The sequence below is a fragment of the Miniopterus natalensis genome, chromosome 7 (genome assembly GCF_054644295.1).
Source record: "Miniopterus natalensis isolate mMinNat1 chromosome 7, mMinNat1.hap1, whole genome shotgun sequence".
NCBI lineage: Eukaryota > Metazoa > Chordata > Mammalia > Chiroptera > Miniopteridae > Miniopterus > Miniopterus natalensis.
The window spans coordinates 43,327,369-43,349,720 of NC_142087.1; the positions used below are offsets into that span (position 1 = coordinate 43,327,369).

At 36.5% G+C, this 22,352-nt stretch overlaps 1 protein-coding gene across 1 annotated transcript in view; it reads left to right on the plus strand.

The window, feature by feature from the left end:
• MIB1 (MIB E3 ubiquitin protein ligase 1) overlaps positions 1-22,352 on the plus strand; it is a 91,947-nt gene that overhangs the window by 2,112 nt on the left and 67,483 nt on the right. Inside the window, exons 2-4 of the mRNA XM_016211513.2 lie at positions 13,452-13,623; positions 14,338-14,467; positions 20,174-20,278. Coding sequence (XP_016066999.2) covers positions 13,452-13,623; positions 14,338-14,467; positions 20,174-20,278 — 407 coding nt within the window. The remainder of the gene's footprint in view (positions 1-13,451; positions 13,624-14,337; positions 14,468-20,173; positions 20,279-22,352) is intronic.

Genomic DNA, 22,352 nt, shown 5'->3' on the forward strand with positions numbered 1-22,352 from the left:
CACACATTATTTAATTTGTTGTGTGTAGCAATCGTTCAACTTATTCTTTTAGCAAACACCTTAAAAGCGTTCCTAGATGCAGCACAGCTAGCCTTCTTATGAAATGCTGGAGCAAATCACAAACTCTTGGCTCTGGTTTTGCCCCAGGACTATAATACCACTTTCCTTGTTTTCCCCCCTCTTCAAAATATATATAATAATAGATGTCCCTTAGCATTATATTACATTTTGAAGATTTAATAAATGCTATATTTATTACATACAGTACATGGTATTTATTTACATAATTAAAAAAATTAAATGTTTCATTCTAAAATAATTTCAGGCTTACAAAAAATTACAAAACTAGTAAAGAGAGTTCCCTTTTGCCTTTCAGTCATATTCCTAAAATATTGTCTTATAAAGTACAACTATTGAAACCAGAAAGATACAACACTATTAACTAATCTACAGACCTTATTGAGGTTTCACTAGTTGTCCCACTAATGTACTTTTTCTGGTCTAGGATCCAATCCAGGACTACACATTGCATTTAGTGTCATTCAGCCTCTTCCATTCTGGCCAGTTACTCAGTCTTTCTTCATATTTCAGGACATTGACACTAACCAGTCATTTTATAGAATATCCCTTAAGTTGGGTTTGTCTAATGTTTTCTCATGATTAAATTCACATGTGTTTTAGGTATGAATAGCATTAGATGTGGTGTTTTGCACTAGAATGCATTATTTCAGGAGGTACAGGCTATCCATATGTCTCATTAATGAGTGTACTTGGCTAAATCACTATCATTTTTACTTACCATTGCAATGCCAACATGAAAAAGACACATATAATCTTGGTATAGTTATGAAAATACTTTTGACCTCATGAAGCCCCTAAAAAGAGCCTTGGGGACTACCCTAGGGGTTCAAGAACCACACTTTGAAAATTACTGCCCTAGACAGAATCTCTCATTGAGCACCAAAAGCCTTGTATAAGAATGTTCACAGAAGTATTGTATGTAAAAGCAAAAAATTGGAAAAAACTTAAAGGTGCATCAACAGAAGAATGGATAAACAAACTATGAATTTATACAGTGAAGTTCTGTACAGAAGAGAACATTAATGTTGAGTAAATAAAGCAAGAAAATAAAAGTTTTTTGGAAAGAAAACCTATGATATGTTAAAGTGCAAAACAATACTGTTTATTGTTTGGAGCAGGGTTGCTTAGCTTTGGTACTATGGCTGTTTTGGACTGATTAGATAATTCTTTGTTGTAGGGGACTTTTCTGTGCATTGTAGGCCAGCTTTCCTAGTCTCTACCCACTAGTTGCAGTCATGACAACCCCAAATATTTCCAGATATTACCAAATATCCCATGAGGAACAAAATTGTCGCTGATCCTCATTGGTTTAGGAATATGATTGAGACTTATTGATTTAGGAAGATGTACTACGTACGTGTGTGGTAAAAGTATACAAAGAAGTAGTAAATGCTAAATTCCTGGGAGTGGATATCTTTACGTTGAAGGAAGTGGAGTGCAGTTAATGATAGTACCCCAGGGGTTGTAACTATTTTGGTAATGTTTTATGTCTTAAACTGGGTGGTGGACACATAGGTATTTGTTACATTTTTATGCCTTTTTGTGTGCTTGACATATTTCATAACTAATTTTATTAAGTTTTACAATGTTTATTGTAAGGACAACTGAGATTGTCTTTGATTACTCATTCTTGTTCTTTATTTATACCCACATTATATGAACAGAAAATTTCTTACAGTATGTTTGGGAATTAAGAAATGGATAACCTGCCCTAGCTAGTTTGGCTCAGTTGTTAGAGCATCGGCCCATGGACTGAAGGGTCCCAGGTTCAGTTCCAGCCAAGGGCACATACCCTTGGTTAAAGGCTCTGTCCCTGGTCCTGGTCAGGGTACTTGCAGGAGGCAACCAATTGATGTGTCTCTCTCAAATCGATGTTTCTCTCTCGGTCTCTCTTGCCCTCCCACTCTCTCTGAAAAGCAATGGAAAAAATATCCTTGGGTGAGGATCAAAAAAAGAAATGGGTAACCTTAAAATAAAATTCTGTGAAAGTTTTCTGAGTGTTAAGGATTCTGGAGTGATTGGATCATTGTGAATCTTATATTCCCTTATTGCATGTCGTAGATACTGTGTCAGGGTTGTATGTGGGGTCAGTAATATTTTGGCATATAAGTTTTATTTTTTTCTCTTAAGTGACACATGGTATGTTTGAATTTATGGCCTAGGATAGTCAGCCTTGAAAAGAGGAATTTAGTATACATTTGAATTATGTAACTTCTGTCTTGTATCCAAATATATTTGGCTAATTTGTAGTGAGCAAGAAGATGGTGCAAATATATGTATATGAATTAGTTTGGAGTTAATTGTGGGAAGTCTGTAATCAAGTATGTATAGTTGACCTTTTGTCATTTAGGTACTGATTTTATAGGATTTAGGGAGAAATTTTACTTAATGCTTGTTTAGTGGTCACTTGACTACAGTATTGTTATCAGAGAAAGAGTGGAGAAAATGAATCTGAGTTTCCTGTTAAGGTTCTTTCTACCCTCCTGGGAATGGATAACAAGAAGTTAGTATAGATGATCAGGTTTATTCAAAAATAGCTTCCAGTATTGTTGGTCCAGGCTGTTTTGGGGGCAGTTCTTTGTACTTCTACTCCTAGCAAAGAGTGTTTCTTGGGTGCTCTGACAAACTCCTCAGATGTTAGTACTCAACTGAAGATCTAGAAGTGCTCACCCTGGATAATAAATGAAATGGATTAATAACCCCAGCCTTTCCTTTCTGAGGCCCATTTCTGATGCTTCTAGAACTACAGGAGGAGAAAGTAGTAGTATTAGGGAACAGAGCCTTAGGAAAATACAGAACTTGTGGGAACAATATTTGGGGAGGAGGATGCCAGACCTGTTAAGGTTAAAATATTGTGAGCTGTTTCTTACTAATAGCATGGGTAAAGAAAACTTGATTTTTCTATAGATCCTGTCTTATTTTAAAGATTCATATAAAGTGTCCTTCCCTGTTTATCTCCATCTGCTAAAACAGTGTTTTGAATGATGAAAGTCCACCTAGTTTTAATACTCCCTGCAGATTGCAGCTTGTTTGAACTGAGGGTCTCAAGAAATCAACTAGCAACCCCTCTATTAGTCCTTCTCAAACTTAAGCAAGCCCACAGATTGATTGGGGTCCTTTAAAAATGCAGATTCTAATTCAGTAGGTATGGGATTCAGTCGTAGTAGTTATAACAAGCTCCCAGGTGGTATACGAATGTTGCTGGCTCATGGATACACTTTGAATAGCAGGATGCTAAGTGATTACTATACTTGTCTACTTGAGATGTCCAGGCTCTCTGTTGTCTGCTTTTCCCCTTAGCTGATTCCAAGCCTTGATTGTTAGTCCTAATAGATGTCTTCAGTTTTAGGGATTGATGTTATTGGGCGGGGAGAAGAGAAGTGTGTGTAAAACTGAAATAAAAACATGAAACAGCTTTTGAATATACTTACATATTATCACAATAAACGTTATAGTGCAAATGTAATGGCATGGTTTTTTAATCCTCGTGCGAGGGTATGTTTTGTTGACTTTAGAGAGAGAAGAAGAGATAAAGAGGGCCCGGCCGGGCGTGGCTCAGTAGTTGAGCATCGACCTGGGATCTAGGCGCGGAGTTCGATTCCCAGTCAGGGCACATGCCCGGGTTGCGGGCTCCATCCCCAGTTGGGGCGTGCAGGAGGCAGCCAATCAATGACTCATAATTGATGTTTCTATCTCTCTGTCCCTCTCCTTTCCTCTCTCTGAAATCAATAAAGACATATAAAAAATTTAAAAAAAAAGAGGGGAGAGAAAGAGCAACGTTGATTGGTTGCCTCCCGTACACCCCCCAACTGGGGATTGAACCTGCAACCCAGGTATGTGCCCTGACAGGGAATCCTACTTGCAGCCTTTTGGTGTCTGGGACAATGCTCCAGCCAAGTAAGCAACCTGGCCAGGGTGTAAATATAATACTATCTTAATATATATTCCTGGTTCTATACTTACTGCCTTATCCCTGTGATTGGATTAGATATTTCTTTTTGGATGTGTTTCCAGGTAGCCACCTACTCAAGTCTCTCCTCCACCTTCTTTAATTGCTAGGCAGTGTGCTCCAATGCACTCTGTGCTTCCATCTATTGCCAAAGGTATGCTGTGTTGTAATTTTGCACTAAATTATTAGTTTGAGGGTAAGGAAAGTGTGTGTGTGTGTGTGTGTTTGTGTGTTCGTGTGTTCCTTGTATCTCTATTTCCTAGCAAAGCCATGGCTCTGAATGAATTTTTCTGAATAAAATGCTCTTTTCAAAGAGGTTTTCACTCATTTGATCTGAGGTTAGATTGATACTATCTTAAAACAAACAAAAAGAGATTCAGAGTAACTTGTCACAAAGCTGGTAATTGGCAGATGTCAAGATGAACAGTCAGTTCATAGCTTTTTCCTCTCTATCTCTCTCTTCCATTTAGACTATAGTAGTTCAGAAGTGATTGCCGTTTGTACTACTTTTCCCGAGGGAAAATTGATTAGGAAATTAAAATACTTTATGTAATCTAGTATGGTTATTTGATTAATGTAACACTATTATTGGACATCAATAGTTTTTCTGTGTGTGTGTGTATATATACAATATGTAACATGTAGTTTATTATACATAACTACATTTAGCCTCCTGTTAAAAACACATATCAATCCTGTGAAAGAGAGGTTTTGCTGTCAAAGCCAGTAATTGAGCTGCATATGAGGCTGTTAGATTCTCTAGCTGGTCAACCTTTACTAGTATGGTACTGTATTTTTACTTTATTGAGGCCCTTAATCTTTTACATTTTTATTGTTCCAAACAGCAGTTCAAAGTCCCAGTCATCCTACACTCTTGAAACCAAGCTGTGCCCTTGGCAGAAGATATGACATTGTTACATCTACTAAACTATCAGATCTTACCCAGTATTCAAATTACTGAAATCTCACCGTGTTTATAAAGCTTCTTTTGTTTTTTGAGAAAAATCAGCTCATTAATATTTATGTTTGTGTGTGTGGTGAGGGGCAACATAGATAATTATATTATCTGGTATAGCAGAAAATTTCCTTTATGTGGCTTTTTCCTTTATCTATGAAATAAATGGAGTAGATAAATTTTATTTATTTATTAAATTTATTGGGAAGCATGTAGATTTCAGGCGTGGGTTTCTATGTTACAAGATCTATAAATTGCTCTTTGTGCCACCACCCAAAGTCATATCTTCTCTCGTCACCATATATTAAGACCCCCTTCATTCCCCATCCTTCAGACCCCCTTCTCTCCGGCCACCACCACACTGCTGTTTATGCCCACGAGTTTCAGTTTTATATCCCACATATTAGTGAAATCATATGGTCCTTTGCTTTTTCTGACTTATTTCACTTAGCATAGTATTCTCAAGGTCTTTCCATGCTATTGCAAATGGCAGTATTTCATCCTTTCTTATGGCTGAGTAGTATTCCATTGTGTACCTGTACCATATCTTCTTTATCCAGTCCTCTATCACAGGGCACTTTGGTTGTTTCCATGTCTTGGCCACCGTGAATAATGCTGCAATGAACATAGGGGTGCATTTAGTTTTGCAAATACATGTTTTCGAGTTTTTTGGGTATATACCCAGGAGAGGGATTGCTGGGTCGTATGGTAGCTCTATTCTTAATTTTTTGAGGAATTTCCAGACTGCTTTCCATAGTGGTTGTACCAGTCTACATTCCCATCGGCAGTGAATGAGGGTTCCCCTTTCTCCACAATCTCTCCAACACTTGTTACTGCTTGTCTTGTTGATTATAGCCACTCTAACAGGTGTGAAGTGGTATCTCATTGTAGTTTTGACTTGCATTTCCCTAATTGCTAGTGAGGGTGAACATCTTTTCTTTTTTTAAATACCTATTTTTTCTTGATTTCAGAGAGAGAGAAAGGGAGAGGGAGAGATAAAAACATCAATGATGAGAGAGTCATTGATTGGCTGCCTCCTGCATACCCCTTGCTGGGTATTGAGCCCACAACCCAAGCATGTGACCTGATGAGGAATTGAACCTCGATCTCCAGAATCATAGGCTGATGCTCAACCTCTGAGCCACGCCAGATGGGCTGAACATCTTTTTCATATATCTATTGGCTGTTCATATGTTTTCTTGGGACAGTTGTCTGTTCACAACCTCTGATCACTTTTTGATTGGGTTGTTTGTTTGGTGTTGAGTTTTATGAGCTCTTTATATATTTTGGAAATTAAACCTTTATCAAAGCTATTGTTTGCAAATATCATCTCCCATCTGGGTGGCTGCCTCTTGGTTTTGTTATCAGTTTCTTTTGCTGTGCAGAAGCTTTTTAGTTTGATATAGTCCCATTCATTTATTTTTACCTTTACTTCCCTTGCCTTTGGGTTCAAGTTCATAAAATATAATCTACAACCAAGGTCCCTAAGTTTGGTACCTATGTTTTCTTCTATGTAACTTATTGTTTTGGGTTCCATATTTAGGTCTTTAATCTATTTTTGGTTAATTTTTGTACATGGGGACAAACTAATCCAGTTTCATTCTTTTGCATGTGACTTTCCAGTTTTCCCAGCACCATTTATTGAAGAGACTATCTTTGATCCATTGTGTGTTTCTGGCTTCTTTGTTGAAAATTATTTGCCCATATACATGTGATTTTTATATCTGGGCTCTCTTTTCTGTTGCAGTGATCTAGGTGTCTGTTTCTGTGCCAATACCGTGCTGTTTTGATCCATCGTAGCTTGTAATATAATTTGAAGTCAGGTAGCATGATACCTCCAGCTTCATTCTGTTTTCTTAGGATTGCTTTGGCTATTTGGGGTCTTTTGTGGTTCCATACAACTCTGATAATTTCTCGTTCTATTTCTTTAAAAAATGGCATTGGGATTTTGATGGGGGATTGCATTAAATCTGTTTATTGCTTTGGGTAATATGGCCATTTTAACTATGCTGATTCTTCCAATCCATGAACATGGGATATTTTTCCATTTTGCTGTGTCTTTTTCAATGTCTTTTAATAATGCTTTGTAATTTTCAGTCTATAGGTCTTTTACGTTCTTTGTTAAGTTTATTCCTAGGTATTTTATTCTTTTGGTTTCAATTGCAAAAGGAATTTTTTTTTTCCATTTCTTTTTCTGAAGTTTTGCTGTTAGTATACAGGAAGGCAATGGATTTTTGTACATTGATTTTGTTTACTGTATTTGTTTATTGTTTTTGATAGCTTTTTTGGTGGAGTCTTTAGGGTTTTCTAAATACAAAATCATGTCCACAAAAAGTGACAGTTTTACTTCTTCCTTTCCTCATTCCTATGTTGAATAAGAGAGAGTGGGCATCCTTCTCTTGTTCCTGATCTTAGAGGAAAAGCTTTCAGTTTTTCACCAGTGAGTATGATATTAGCTGAAGGTTTATCATATATGGCCTTTATTATGGTAAGATACTTTCCTTCTATTCCTATTTTATTGAGTGTTTTAATCATAAATGGATGTTATGATTTGTATCTTATCAAATGCTTTTTCTGCATCTCTTGGTAAGATCATGATTTTTATCCTTCCTTTTGTTAATGTGCTGTATTACATTGATTGATTTAAGTATGTCGAACCATCCTTGTGGCCCTGGAATGAACCCATCTTGATCATGATGTATTATTTTTTTGATGTACTGCTGTATTCGATTTGCTAGTATTTTGTTTAGGATTTTTGCGTCTGTATTCATCAGAGAGATTGGTCTGTAATTTTCTTTTTTTGTTTTATCTTTGCCAGGTCTTGGTATCAGGGTTATATTGGCCTCATAAAATGTGTTAGGAAGTATTGCCTCTTCAGTTTTTTTGGAAGAGTTTGAGAAGGATATGTTTTAAATCTTCTTTCAACGTTTGGTAGAATTCATTGGTTAAGCCATCTGGTCCTGGACTTCTATTTTTTGGTAGGTTTTTGATGGTGGTTTAATTTCCTCCCTGCTTATCGGTCTCTTTAGATTTTCCAGTTCTTCATGATTTAGTCTAGGAAGGTTATATATTTCTAGGAGCTTATCCATTTCTTCTAGGTTATTGAATTTGGTGGCATATAGTCTTCATAATCTAGTATGATCCTTTGTATATCTGTAATGTCTGTTCTGTGGTGACTTCTCTCTCATTTCTGATTTTGTTTATATGAGTCTTTTCCCTGTTTTCCTTCGTGAGTCTGGCCAGGGGTTTGTCAAATTTATTAATCTTTTCAAAGAACTAGCTCTTTGTTTTATTAATTTTTTGTATAGTCTTTTTATTCTCTATTTCATTTAATTCTGCTCTAATTTTTATGATTTCCTTTTTTATGCTGACTTTGGGTTGCTGTTCTTTTTCTAGTTCTTTAAGATGTTATATTAGGTTGTTTACTTGGGATTTCTCTTGTTTTTTGAGATAGGCTTATAATGATACGAACTTCCCTCTTATTGCTGCTTTTGCTGCATCCCAGAAGTTTTGATATGTTGTATTGTCATTCTTGTTTGCGTCTATATATCTTTTGATTTCATCTTTTATTTCTTCTTTGATCAGTCATTTTTTAGTAGTATGTTGTTTAATCTCCATGTATTTGTGGGTTTCTTCCTTTTTGCAGTTGATGTCTAATTTCAAGGCATCCTGGTCAGAGAATATGTTTGGTATAATTTCAGTCGTCTTAAATTTGTTAATGCTAGTTCTGTGACCCAACCTATAGTCTATCCTTGAGAATGCTCCATGTGCCCTGGAGAAGAATGTATAATCTGATGTTCTGGGATGAAAGGTTTTGTAAATGTCAATTATGTATATTTGGCCTAGCATTTCATTTAAGGCTGATGTTTCTTTATTGATTTTGTTTGGTTGATCTGTCTAGAGCTGTCAGTGGAATATTAAGGGCCTCAACTATGGTTGTGTTTTAATCCGTTTATTTCTGTGAGTAGTTGCTTTATACATTTCAGTGCTCCCTGGTTGGGTGCATATATATTAAGAAGTGTTATATCTTCTTGATGTAGTGTCCCCTTTATCATTATAAAGTGTCCATCTTTGTCTCTTGTTACCTCTGTTGTCTTGAAATCTATTTTGTCCGATATAAGTATGGCTATACCTGCTTTTCAAGGTGGATGTAATTTGCTTGGAGAATCATTTTCCATCCTTTTACTTTGAATCTACCGTTGTCTTTGATGCTTAGATGTGTGTCTTGTAGGCTGCATGTGGTTGGGTTTTGTTTTTTGATCCACTCTGCTACTCTTTGCTTCTTTATAGTGAATTCAGACCATTTACATTTAGGGTAATTATTGATGTATGAGGGTTTCCTATAGCCATTTTATCTTTTGTTTTCTGGTAGCTCTGTGCCTCCATTGGTTCTTTTTCTTTGTACTTCTGTCTGTTGCTTTTGTTTGGTGGTGTTTCATACTTCTTCTTTGTTCTCTTTTTTTAAGCTATGTGGCCTGGTTTGGGGATTTTTTGTGTGTGGTTACCATTAGGTTTATAAAAATAAAGTTGCATATATACAATAGTTTTTTTTTCTTTTGAGTGCATCTAATATTCATCCTCCTTTACCTTTTCAGACCTTTACCCCCTCCTCTTTTATGTTTTTGTTTTCACAAATTATATCTGTTTATGCTGTAAGTTTTTCAGTGATCTTACTTGTAGTGTTGTGATTTTATATTCTTTGTTTCAGGTAGAATAGCTCTCCTGAGTATTTCCTGCAGTGAGGTTTTCTTGTGATAAAATCTCTCAGCTTATGTATGTCTTTGTTTCTCCTTCATATTTACAGGGTAATTTTGCTGTTTATATTACTCATGGCTGGTAATTTCTCTCCTTCAGATGTTTGAATATCTGGTTCCATTCTCTCCTGGCTTGTAGAGTTTCTGCTTACAAAATTCAGCATTACAGTTCAAGGATTCATCCATGTTGAATTGTGTGACTGTTGAACATTTATTTTAGGTATTCCATTGTATATTTACATTTCCACTCTTGTTAATGAACAGTTATATTGCTTACTTTTGCTATTATACAAAGTGATAATTTAGATATTCTCGTTTCATGTTTAAGTGCTTCATGTAGGGAGCTGCTTGTAGTGAGAACTCTAGTTCTCTCTGTCAGTCATCTTTTCTTTCTAGAAATTCAACATTTTATTTGCAGTGCCTTGTGAATTTGAGCTGTTTTCATTGACTTTTAACTTGTGATTATTGATCTTGACTAGCATGTTCTACTGTTCTCATAAAATTTTCTAACAAAGAGACTTAAGCTATGTAAATTCTCTAAGTTATTGCATTTAGGCTAGATGCCATTAAAACAGCAGATGGTCATTTGAGTATTAGTAGAATGAGTCAAAAGCCATCATCAGGTGGTTCATTTAACAGTGGCAGATGTCTTCATAAAGCTTAGCAAAGGGAAAGAGCATTAACTCTTGAGGGTAAGATGGTATTCTATAGGAAGGAGAAAAGCACGGTTTAGTTAGGGAATTAAGTTTTATGAAATGAAAATTTTAAGAAAGAATTCTTGCCAGGGCAAAGGAGGTTTAGACTGGGAAAAAATGGTTTTAGATGAGAATAAATTAGGTAGATGTAGTAAGGGGAAGCAAAAAAGCTACCAGTGTGAGAGAGGAGTCAAATTTAGGCCTGTTTATTTAATACCCCTTCATCTGTTTTATGTTTCTTTAAATATCAACTTTTGTTTTAAATTCTGTTGATTGCATTCTCCTTAAAAATTCTTTAGTGCTCATTTTGGTAGTGGAAGAGGGGATGTTGCTTTGTTTACTTTTTCCAGTTCTCAGCATTAGTCTGTTTCACAGCTGTTCACTAGCTTTGTTGATGTTTGAACTGTGGGAACCCAGAAAGGATTTGGATGTGCTTTTGTGTGCATTAATGGTTTTCCTGGAGTATTCTTTAAAACTATGAATTGTAGAAGGGCCTTTTTTTTTTTTTTACACACCAGTTATCATTGTGTGTTTAAATGGTTTCTTTTAAAGAAAGCCTGTACTCAGTTTGTGAGCTCACGAATGTTATCATTGTACTTTGTGGAAAATTAACATAGAGATGAAAATATGTAAATAGCTGAAAACTGGACTTTCTCTCTTTTTGGTCGGTGGGAGGTTGAGATACATTTTTCCTTATGCTTTTTATCAACTAACTCATTTGAAGTGCTACACAGTTTAGAATAAAGCTCTACATGCATAGGGATACTGATTGTTTAGTGCATTTTATGTTTTGTATTGGCACAGAAGACCTGTTTTACACCTTGTTTAGAAACTTAACCATTGTGGAGACATTTACTATTATGCTATTTGATATTATGCTTTTGATCATAGTGCTTTCCTATAGTAAGCTCAGTGCAGAAAACTTGGAAAACTGCAAAGGATAATTCAGTCAGCACATTTTGGATATTATCTTTCTAGTTTTTCTGTGCAGGTGAATTGTATATATTATGTAATTTATTTACCAAAATGGTATACTGTAATTCTTTGCAAATTGCTTTATAAAATAATAATATAGTTTACTATGTCAGTAATATCTCTTCTACAACATGCTTTAATAACTGAATTTCCCTTGTGAATTACCATAGTTTACCCATAAATAACCCCATATTTTTGATGTCAGTTATGTTAAATTTTTGTTTCTATCTACTACAATTTTACTATTTTTGGATATATTTAAAAAATGTGAACCCAGAGTCACGGTCTTTTAAGGCACTTGAAACATTTTGCAAGTACCTTCTATAGAGGTGGTATCAATTTTGATTTACCTCTCAGAAGTATCAGACTGCCTCTTTGGACACCATCTTCACATGCACTGACATGTTATTTTTAATCTGTGCCAGTTTGAGAGGATAAAATTGGTATCTATTGTTTTGTGTTTTCTTTTTTTAAGATTTTTAAATTGATTTTTAGAGAGAAAGAAACATCGATGTGAGAGGGATACATCCATTGGGCTGCCTCCTGCTCCCCCCCCTACTGGGGATCAAGCCTGAAACCAGGTCATGTTCCCTGACCAGGAATTGAACTAACAACCTTTTGTTGCATGGGAGGATGCCCAACCCACTGAGCCACACTGGCCAGGGCTGTGTTTTCTTTTTAAATTATGAAGTTAGCAATATGCTTATAATAAAAATAAGCAGTTCAAAGGTATATAGAACAAAAGGTGAAAGTGCCTCCATCTCTGCACCCCCAATCATTGTCAGCAGTTTTGTAGTGGGCTTTCAGATTTTTCTGTTTATACACTTATGTATATGTGTGCTCACATGGGCATGCATGTGACTTCTAGGTTTTGTGACATGCTTAGATAAACTTTATTCAAAATTGTAAAGTACGCTGTTCAACTTTTTTTCTAGCACTTCTATGGTTTCCTTTTTTCATATTTAATAGTTTTTAAAAATATATGTTTTTATTGATTTTAGAGAGAGAGGAAGGGAGAGGGAGAGAGAGAGATAGAAACATCAATGATGAGAGAGTCATTGACTGGCTCCCTCCTGCACATCCCCTACTGGGGGTCAAGCCCACAACCAGGGCATGTGCCCTGACCGGGAATCTAACCAAGATCTCCTGGGTCCTAGGTCGATGTTCAACTGCTGAGCCACGCTGGCTGGGCTGGTCAAACATTTAATTAACTCACCCCTAATGTGACGGCTAGAACTACTTCTGTTTAGTGAGGCCTTGGCAGGTCCAGACCAAGTGATTTTGAGGGCTATACATGGCCCGTAGGCTGGACGTTCCCCACCCTTTTGCAAAAATGTGTTATTTTCATTACTTTTTAGCTGTACCTTTTATAGTTCTAATGTCTGTCTCATCCATGCATGTGAACATTTTTAGTGAAGGTTATATAACCAAGTACTTATTTTCTTTTTCTAGATGTATTACTTCTTATCCCTTAGAAAAAAACCACAACAAACTCAACTATAGTATATTGCTACCCTTTAACCTGGGAAGCTTGCTTGCTAATCATTTTCTGAAGTTTATTGTTTGTGGGGACAAAGTTAATACCTAGAGAAAAATTCTTAAGTTAATTAGTAGTTTGTTTTTATGATACCTTGAGGATAAAATTGTCTTTTCTTTTGTAGTAATTATTTACCTGGAGGATAAGTTTAAATTCCTCAAAAGATTCCTGAGTGTTGAAGTCTGAAACATCTTCTTGGAGATAAAGGGTTCTTTTTATTTTCTCTGGACTGAATCTAAATTTCAGTTTGTGGATGAGAACACGGGAAGTGCTACTGAGAAATGTTTTACTAATAAAAAAAGAAGGGATAGAAACTAGTATGTAATTTGTGCTGATTAAAATATTCGTAATATGTTATCTTGAAACTGATACATTGAAATATTATTTCCCCCTTTTTGAAATACTTTGTAAAATGCCATGTTCTTATTTTTCCCCTTAAGAAATAATATTCAAGTAAATAATACCTGTAATTAATGTAAGTGTGTATCCTTGTTTTAATTAACAGGCATCAAGCATGATGGAACCATGTGTGATACCTGCCGCCAGCAGCCAATCATTGGCATTCGGTGGAAGTGTGCAGAGTGTACAAATTATGATTTGTGCACAGTTTGTTATCATGGAGATAAGCATCACTTAAGGCATCGCTTCTATAGAATTACTACACCAGGAAGTGAGCGGTATGGGAAAGTTTTTTCTTTAGTTGTAATTCCTTGTTTGTATTAAATTTTTATACTATTCAGCCTTAAAAATAGGATTAGGAAAGCTTCTGATAGCTAGGTTAGTCAAGAGGTAGCACTGGGCCTACATTTGTTCGTGGTAGGAGTCTGCTGAAGCACAGGAGCACCTGTACCCCGTAGATAAATAATGCGCTTGAGTTCAAAGTCCCTACTCCTCCCTCTTGTCTTCCTAAATAAGCCTGAGGTCAAGTGCTACTTGCCATTTGTCATTTCTTTGGTGCTATCTTTCTTAGGCCCTCATTTATATTATTTACCTAACAGTTGTACAGGTACTTGATTTGAGTTTGCTGTCTCTAAAGTAGTAGAGGCTATAGTGATACTCTGAAGTGGGTAGACTGGATTCAAATGTGGATTCCATTACTATTTAATGGAATACCCTCCTCTTGAGTACAACAAACTTTATACCTCTGTGAGTGTTTTTATGTATAGTAAAAGCTCAGTAAGTATTAGCTGCTTTTACTATTCCAACTACCACTATCATCATCATCACCTGTAAATGTTACAGAAAGTATTTCTGTAACATGCTGTTATGGTATTAACCAGAACAAAGAAAAATCTTTCATATTTTCAAAATAACCTTTTATATAATCTTATTTTAAAAAATAATGTTGCCTGTTTTAATGTAAATTTGAAAGAAAATAATTTTATTTTTAGGGTTCTGTTAGAGTCTCGTAGAAAATCTAAGAAGATTACAGCCAGAGGGATCTTTGCAGGTGCCAGAGTGGTACGAGGAGTAGACTGGCAATGGGAAGATCAGGATGGAGGAAATGGACGTAGGGGAAAGGTAAAATGTTTTCCTTAGTTCATCATGTTATTCTAGAATATAACATGTCAGGAGATTTTTATTATTACTATAATTGAATTTTGTGGCCCATTTTTTTAATGCCAAGAATAATTTTAAAAATCTTCATTTCCTTTTTTCCTGAAAGAAAAAAGATTGTTCCTGCTGTGTTGTAAATATTGGCATTTCTTGAGAAAGTTGCTGGGAAGATTTTACCTTTCTACCTTTAGGCTTCATATTTCCATTTTGTTGCCCAGAATGCCTTTCTAAACATTGTTTGGGCCATCCTCCCTGAGCTTTAGCTAATGTGCTTAACTTTCTTGCTATTAAAATTTCATTTGAATTTACTTGTTTTATATTCTATTCTCTCAAAGACCTGTGTCTTAGAGGGTAATAAGCAGCTACTTTATTATCCAGTCCAACTTAACTCTGAAACTCTTCTCAGGTAGTGTGTAGAGCTGTCTAGGGTCAATTATAGCAGTCATCCTGAAGGGAATTTTGTAGAGCCTGTATCACTGGGGTGGGATAGCCAAAGATAGTAGGCTAAGTGGGTTGTTGGATTTATTTATTTTGGATTTTATGATGCTTTTGCTGATCATTTATTGATTCATTCAACAAATGTGTATTGAATTGTGTGTATTCTGTGTTATGCTAAATGCTACATGTACTGAGGTGACATTTCACATCAGACTTTTTAGCATTGAGGAATGATGATTTTTTTTTTACTTTAATGTTTTTATTTTTCAGTTACAGTTGACATACATGATCTTAGTTTCAAGTGTACACCCTAGTGATTAGACATTATATAAATTACTACGTGATCACCCCAGTAAATCTAGTACCCATGTAACACCATACATAGTTATTACAATATTATTGACTGTATTCCCTATATTGTACTTTACATCCCCATGACTGTTCTGTAACCACCAATTTGTACTTTTTTTTTAATCCTCACCCAAGGATATTTTTTCCATTGCTTTTCAGAGAAAGAGAGAGAGAGAGAGGGAAAGAAAGAGGAACATCGATGTGAGAGAGACACACATCGATTGGTTGCCTCCCACACACACCCAGACTGGGGTGAGGGATGGAACCTGTAACCAAGGTATGTGCCCTTGGCTGGGATCAAACCTGGGACCCTTCAGTCTGTTGGCTGATGCTCTAACCACTGAGCAAAACCAGCTATGGCCCAATTTGTACTTCTTAATCCCTTCATCTTTTTTGCTCATTTCCCCAGTGCCCTTCCATCTGGCAATGTCAGAATGTTCTTTCTCTATATTAGTCTGTTTCTGTTCTGCTTGTTTATTTTTCTCTTTAGATTCCACATATAAGAGAAATCATAGTGGCATTTGTCTTCCTCTGTCTGATTTATTTCACGCAGCACAACACCCTATCAATCCATCCATATTGTTGCAGATGGCAAGATTTCATTCTTTTTTATGGCTGAGTCATATTCCATTGTATATATGCACCACTTCTTTATCCATTCTTCTATTGATGGACGCCTAGATTGCTTCCATATCTTGGCTATTGTAAATAATGCTGGCGTGAGCTACAAAGCAATCTGCAGATGGCTGATACTTGTGCTGGGCTTGGAGGTGCCCAGGAGAGGCCAAGCTGTGAACCAAGGCCAGGTGCCACTGGTTCTAGGCCTGGAGCCACTTAGTGAGCAGTACAGAGCATGCTGGGGCCAGATGCTGCTTGTTTGAGAGATTTTAGAAAATCTGAAGTATGAGCCAAGAGAGGCCATTTATAAGGAAAAGCCACTGGAAATGCTTGGGTGGACCTGCAATTTGGTGGGGCAGGGTCTCAGGGAATCACCTGGCAGGGCGAACAGTGTTAGCTAGGTTGATGAAGACTCAGATATGGCACCACCTGCCAGCTCTTTGGGAGGAAGGCTTATAAAAGGAACAATTGCCTCTGCCAGCACTTCTGTCTGGGAGAAAGCTGTCCCCTAGCTCTCGCCCTGATGCAGACAGTTCAGCTCCTTCCCTTATATCCTTGCACCATTTGAGCTGCTCTCCCAGCACTAGAGCTCAAAGCAAGTTGAGTTCAAGTAAGTCTGTTACTGTATGTGGGCCCTTTCAGAGGAATGCTTGGGACTTAAGTTACCATCTGTCTCACTCAGCCACAACTTAGGTTTGTACCCTGATCAGGAATCGAACCCACAACCCTTTGGTGCACACCAACCAACTGAGCCACCTGGCCAGAGCAAATGTAGTTTTTATTGTCTGACTTTTTTTTTTACTTTTGTTTTTACTGTGTGAATGAATGAATAAAGTTTTTAAGTTCCCCCTTTCCCTTCAATGCTGACTTCTCTGTCCCAGTCCCTTGGCATAACCAATGTGAATAAATGTGAATAGTGTATTCTCTCTCTCTCTTTTCTCTTTTTGAGGTTCAGGATTCCCATCTTACCCTCTTTCCTACATGTGCTCAGTGTTCAACTATATGGCTAATATGAGCTATATTAAGGGGTATAAACTGCCCTGGCCAGTTTGGTTCAGGGGTTAGAGCATCAGCCTGTGGACCAAAGGGTCTCATGTTCAATTCCCAGTCAAGGGCACATATCTGGGTTGCAGGTTTGACCCCAGGCTGCATGTGGGGGGCAGCCAATCTGTGTGTCTCACATAGATGTTTCTCTCTCTCCCTCTCGGTCTCTCCCCCTTCCTCCCTTCCACTCTCTCTAAAAATCAATGGAAAGTATCCTCGGGTGAGGAGTAGCAACAAAGGAGAGTGTAAACCAGCCCGGGCTGATGCTGCGCTACTCACACAGACTGGCCCACCACTCACTCTTACCGTGATTTGCATGGTCATAACAGTGCTCACACACAAAAATGAACATTTTAAGTGTGAGCTTTGACAAACATGATGTAAAGACATCATGGAAGTGTGTAGTGTATTCTTAAAGGGTTTCTTAAGTACCACTGCCTGTGTTAGTATTTTAAGACATTTTTCATTTTACAAATGCTTTGAATGTGTCAATTAAGTGCTTCATGTAGGTACAGTAGATCCCTTCCCTTCCCTTCCCTTCCCTTCCCTTCCCTTCCCTTCCCTTCCCTTCCCTTCCCTTCCCTTCCCTTCCCTTCCCTCCCCTCCCCTCCCCTCCCCTCCCCTCCCCTCCCCTCCCCTCCCCTCCCCTCCCCTCCCCTCCCCTCCCCTCCCCTCCCCTCCCCTCCCCTCCCCTCCCCTCCCCTCCCCTCCCCTCCCCTCCCCTCCCCTCCCCTCCCCTCCCCTCCCCTCCCCTCCCCTCCCCTCCCCTCCCCTCCCCTCCCCTCCCCTCCCCTCCCCTCCCCTCCCCTCCCCTCCCCTCCCCTCCCCTCCCCTCCCCTCCCCTCCCCTCCCCTCCCCTCCCCTCCCTTCCCTTCCCTTCCCTTCCCTTCCCTTCCCTTCCCTTCTTTTAAATACTTTATCATGGAAAATTTCAAACATAAACCAGAGCAGAAAAAATAGTAAATTTCCATGCACCCATCACCTAACTTCAAAAATTATCAACATTAAAAAAAAAAAAAAAAGCCATTATTTGTTAAAGAAACCAGGTTCTTTGGATTTGGCTAATTGATTATGGTACTTTAAAACTTGTTCCTCTAACCCTAGTTAGATGTAGAGGCTTGATTAGGTTCAGGTTAACTTTCTTTTGGCTGGAGTACCTCATAAGTTGTGCTGTGTGCTTTCTTTTGCATCATACTAGGAATCACAGAGTCTGAGTATCCTACTATTAGTGGTGTTAAGATTTAAGATGATAAATGTATGCAGGTATTGGCAATTTGATCTTTTATAGAGTTTCTCAACAACCTATTACATAATGGTTTTAGCAGACACTCTGTACATAATTTCTTTTTAAAAAAAATATGTTTTTATTGATTTTAGAGAGAGGAAAAGAGAGGGGGAGAGAGAGAGAAACATCAGTGATGAGAGAGTCATTGACTGCCTCGTGCAGTAGGGGGCACCCTACTGGGGATTGAGTCTGCAACTTGGGCATTTGCCTTGACTGGAATCAAACCGTGACTTCCTGGTTCATAGGTTGATGCTCAACTACTGAGCAACACTGGCTGAGCAATCTGCACATATTTTATAATCAGAATTCACAGTATAAAATTGATGGTAGTTATTTTCTTATGCCTCCCACTTTGTTTCCTCCTCGATAATTAAATCATATTAGCAAATGAAGAAATTGCATTTAGCGATTCAGAGTTTAACTAATGAACTTGCTTTTATCCCAAGTAATTTGAAAGTTAGGATGAATTTGATTTAAATAAAATTTGTAGTCTTTGTTTTTTAGTCAGATGCTTTCCCCCTTTATAAAAACAGACTTATTCAATCTGGCATTGCATTTTTTAAACCAAATGAAGTAGAATCTGACCATATTAGAATCAGAAAGAATTTTTTGCTAAAGATTATTAGATTATTTAGAGTATTAGAAACTGTTGCTTTATAAGCGTATAATATACAGTGGTTAGTCTTGAAAATCATAAAGCAAAGTGAGACAGTGTGATGGACTCTAAATTCAGGGTGGTAGTTACCTCTTTGGGGAGGCAAGAAGATGGGATTGATGAGAGACATACAGGAGACTTGAAAAGTACTGGTAATATTCTTTTGTTAGGCTGGTGTTTATTTAATTTTTTATTATTATTTAAAATTCACGTATGTTATATTTTTATAATGTATAATTTACTTCACAATTAAAAAGAATAAATGGATTCATTTACTAACAATTTGAAATATTTTTCAAATGTTTGATTAAATCTTAGATATAAACATTTTGTCTCTACAACAGCACCATAAAATACATAGCTCAGAAATCGATTTCTTTAGTATAGGGTAAAAATGAAAGGGTCACTGTGTATTGTATTTGAAATAATAGTCTGTTTTTAAGGTCATTTCTTAAAAAATTATATTTAACATCATCCTGGCATTCTAAGTAACTATGAAGGATGGCTGACTGTGTCAAGATGGAGAAAAGTAACAGGTGAACATTTGCAACTAACTCCCCATTCTTAGCAGTAGACTGGCTTACTTGATAATACCCAAGTTTAGTGCTCCTTGTGTATCATTTTTGTGTAGTTGATTCTTGACCCTTAAGCAGTAGTGACCCAGTAATTTTTTTGATAACGAGTTTATGAATCAGTTGGGTGCCATGTGGGGCCTAGAGATTGTGTCTGGATTTCCATGGTAGATAGACATGGTGTTTTGGCTTAGATGGCCTGCTTTTGGGGGCAACTGAGGGAACTCTGGGGGAACAAAATCACTCAAGTATCCTTGAACAGTGCCATCAAGCCTCATGCTTATCATATTTTAGCTGACCAGAGAGCAGGTTAATCTTGAATCATTCTGGGTATTTGGTCAGAGATTTTGAATTTTATATTAAATAGCGGGTTTAAAAGAAAAGACTCATGAAAGGAAACCTTTAAGAGTAAAGATTTAAGATTTTGTATTGAATTATGTATTTTCTGAAAATCTGTTATAATCACTAAGCCTTTCAATTTAAAATTTCCATAATAGTTTTAGAATTACCTTATAATTCTGGAAAAATACCTCTGATTAAAAGTCAGTTATATATTAGAAGTGACATATATTTGACAAATAAGTATTTTTCATATCTAGTTACACAGAATGATAGCTTAATGATTTTTAAGATTTAAATATAATTAAAAGAACTAACCTCTTCCCTCCCCCTTTAAAAAATTATTTTCTCAAAAAATTCCTTTATAGGTAACAGAAATCCAAGACTGGAGTGCATCGAGCCCACACAGTGCAGCATATGTTCTCTGGGATAATGGTGCTAAGAACCTTTACAGAGTTGGCTTTGAGGGTATGGTAAGTAGTAAGAACCACAAAAGAAAATATTGGATGGATGAAAGAAGGGAAATAATTTTATTTAAAAATTTTTTTTCTTTTGTTATCTCTTTTTGTCAGAATGTAGCCATCTGAATCATTATTATTATGCAGTAGGAGGGGAAATCTATAAAGTGAAAATTTAATAAGCTTTACATTTTTACTACATTTGTTTGAACTATTTAATAGTCAATCTAAGAATTTAAGATTTAGAATCAGCTGTAAGGCTGCTCCTTGGCATGGACATGGAGAATAGTATTATAATGAGGTTTTTATGGTATGGTGGGTGATAAAACTATAAATTACAGTAGATGTTAAAATTTTTGTTTGTTTGTTTGTTTTTGAAGTTTATCCTGAAGTTTATTTTAATAATAAGGTATAATAGTAATAGTTGTGCAATTAATACATACATTCAAGCACCCTATTTCATGTTTCTAAAATATAGAACAACTGCCCCTTCTGCTTTCTTTTTTTTTTTTTAATCACAATATTATTGCCCATATTTCCAATGATGTACTTTGCAATCCCTGTGACTATTTTGTAACTGCTAATCTGTACTTTTCAATCCCTTCACCTTTTTCGCCCAGTCCCCCAATTAAAATTATTTTTAAGGAGGTTTTTTTCACTGTACTTTGAAAGTGTATTGTTGATAATTGAAAATGATTGACCTAGAAACACTTTGAATGACCTACCTCAGTGCTTAGAATAATGGTGAGTTACTTAATGGATGCCCTATATTTTTGCACTTCATGGATCATTGTTCAAGTATTGACCTCAGCTATTTAATTTAGAGTATAATTAAATATTAATGCCAATATATGCCTTTTATATACTTTCTGTCTTGAATATATTCCTCATTCAAATAATTCTTTAAGTTTCATTTTTCCCGCCAACTGTCTTATGCCCCTCATTAGGAGGGGAAATATCCTACTGTTCGTTTGCCTTGATTTATTCTATATGTATAAAAGCCAGCCATGTAAATTTAAGCACATACTTTACTTGCCACTATTTATAATTATATATAGCATTGATTATCAGTGTTTCATTATCTTCATGCCTCTCCACTTTTAAATTGTGGATTTTTATAGGATTCCAACCAGGTACTTAAGTATTTTATATATATATATTGATCCTGTTCTTTTTTGATGGCTGAGTGGTAATACTCTTTTGCATGGTTATGCCATTATTTATTTAATGAGATTTCTGTTGCTAGGTACCTGTTTTGTTCCCCCCTCCCCCCCCCATTGCTGCAAGCAGTATTTCAGAAAGTATTCTGGTACATATATCTACACATTTATGAGTGTATTTCCTTAGGATACATTTCTAGAAGTGAATTTGCTGAGTTCTAGTATCACACTAAAACAATTTGACCCTTGTATCTCTTTAGCTAGGATTTAGTTAAATATGATGCTCTAATGGCAAAGGAACTGGAAAAGAGTTGGGTTATCTCTCTCTCTCTCTCTCTCTCTCTCTCTCTCTCCTCTCTCTCTCTCTCTCTCTCTCTCTTTTTCTCGTGTGTGTGTGTGTGTGTGTGTGTGTGTGTGTGTGTGTGTGTAAAGGAGCTCCTTTCCTTAATAGAGTAAGTATATACTGATCACCTATTTATGTCAGGTACTATTAGGCACTTTTTAGTAAATCTACTTATAAATTTTCACAGTATCCCCCAAGGTTGCTCTACTAAATTTACATAAAATGTATTTTTTCATTATATGACCACTGCCTTCCCATTCAGATACTTAAATAATAATTTGTTTCCTTATACAAGCTAAGTGGGAAGGAACTTTGAGTTAACTAAGTTATGGCGAAGTAAGGACTAAAGTTGTAAATAGGAAAATTAATTGGACAAGGAATCAAAAGACTATTTGGTTCTGTATCTCATAAAATTGATTAGAAAGATCATGAGTTGAGTTCTTTTTTGGTTAAAGTATCTTTAAAATGGAATGTGTTATGTATATTTTAAATACTAGATATGTTATAGTTCCCTTTTTTAGCATGTGTTTCTGAAAATATTATAAAGATCATGTTTATAGTTTTTGATGGATGCTTTTGAAAGCCA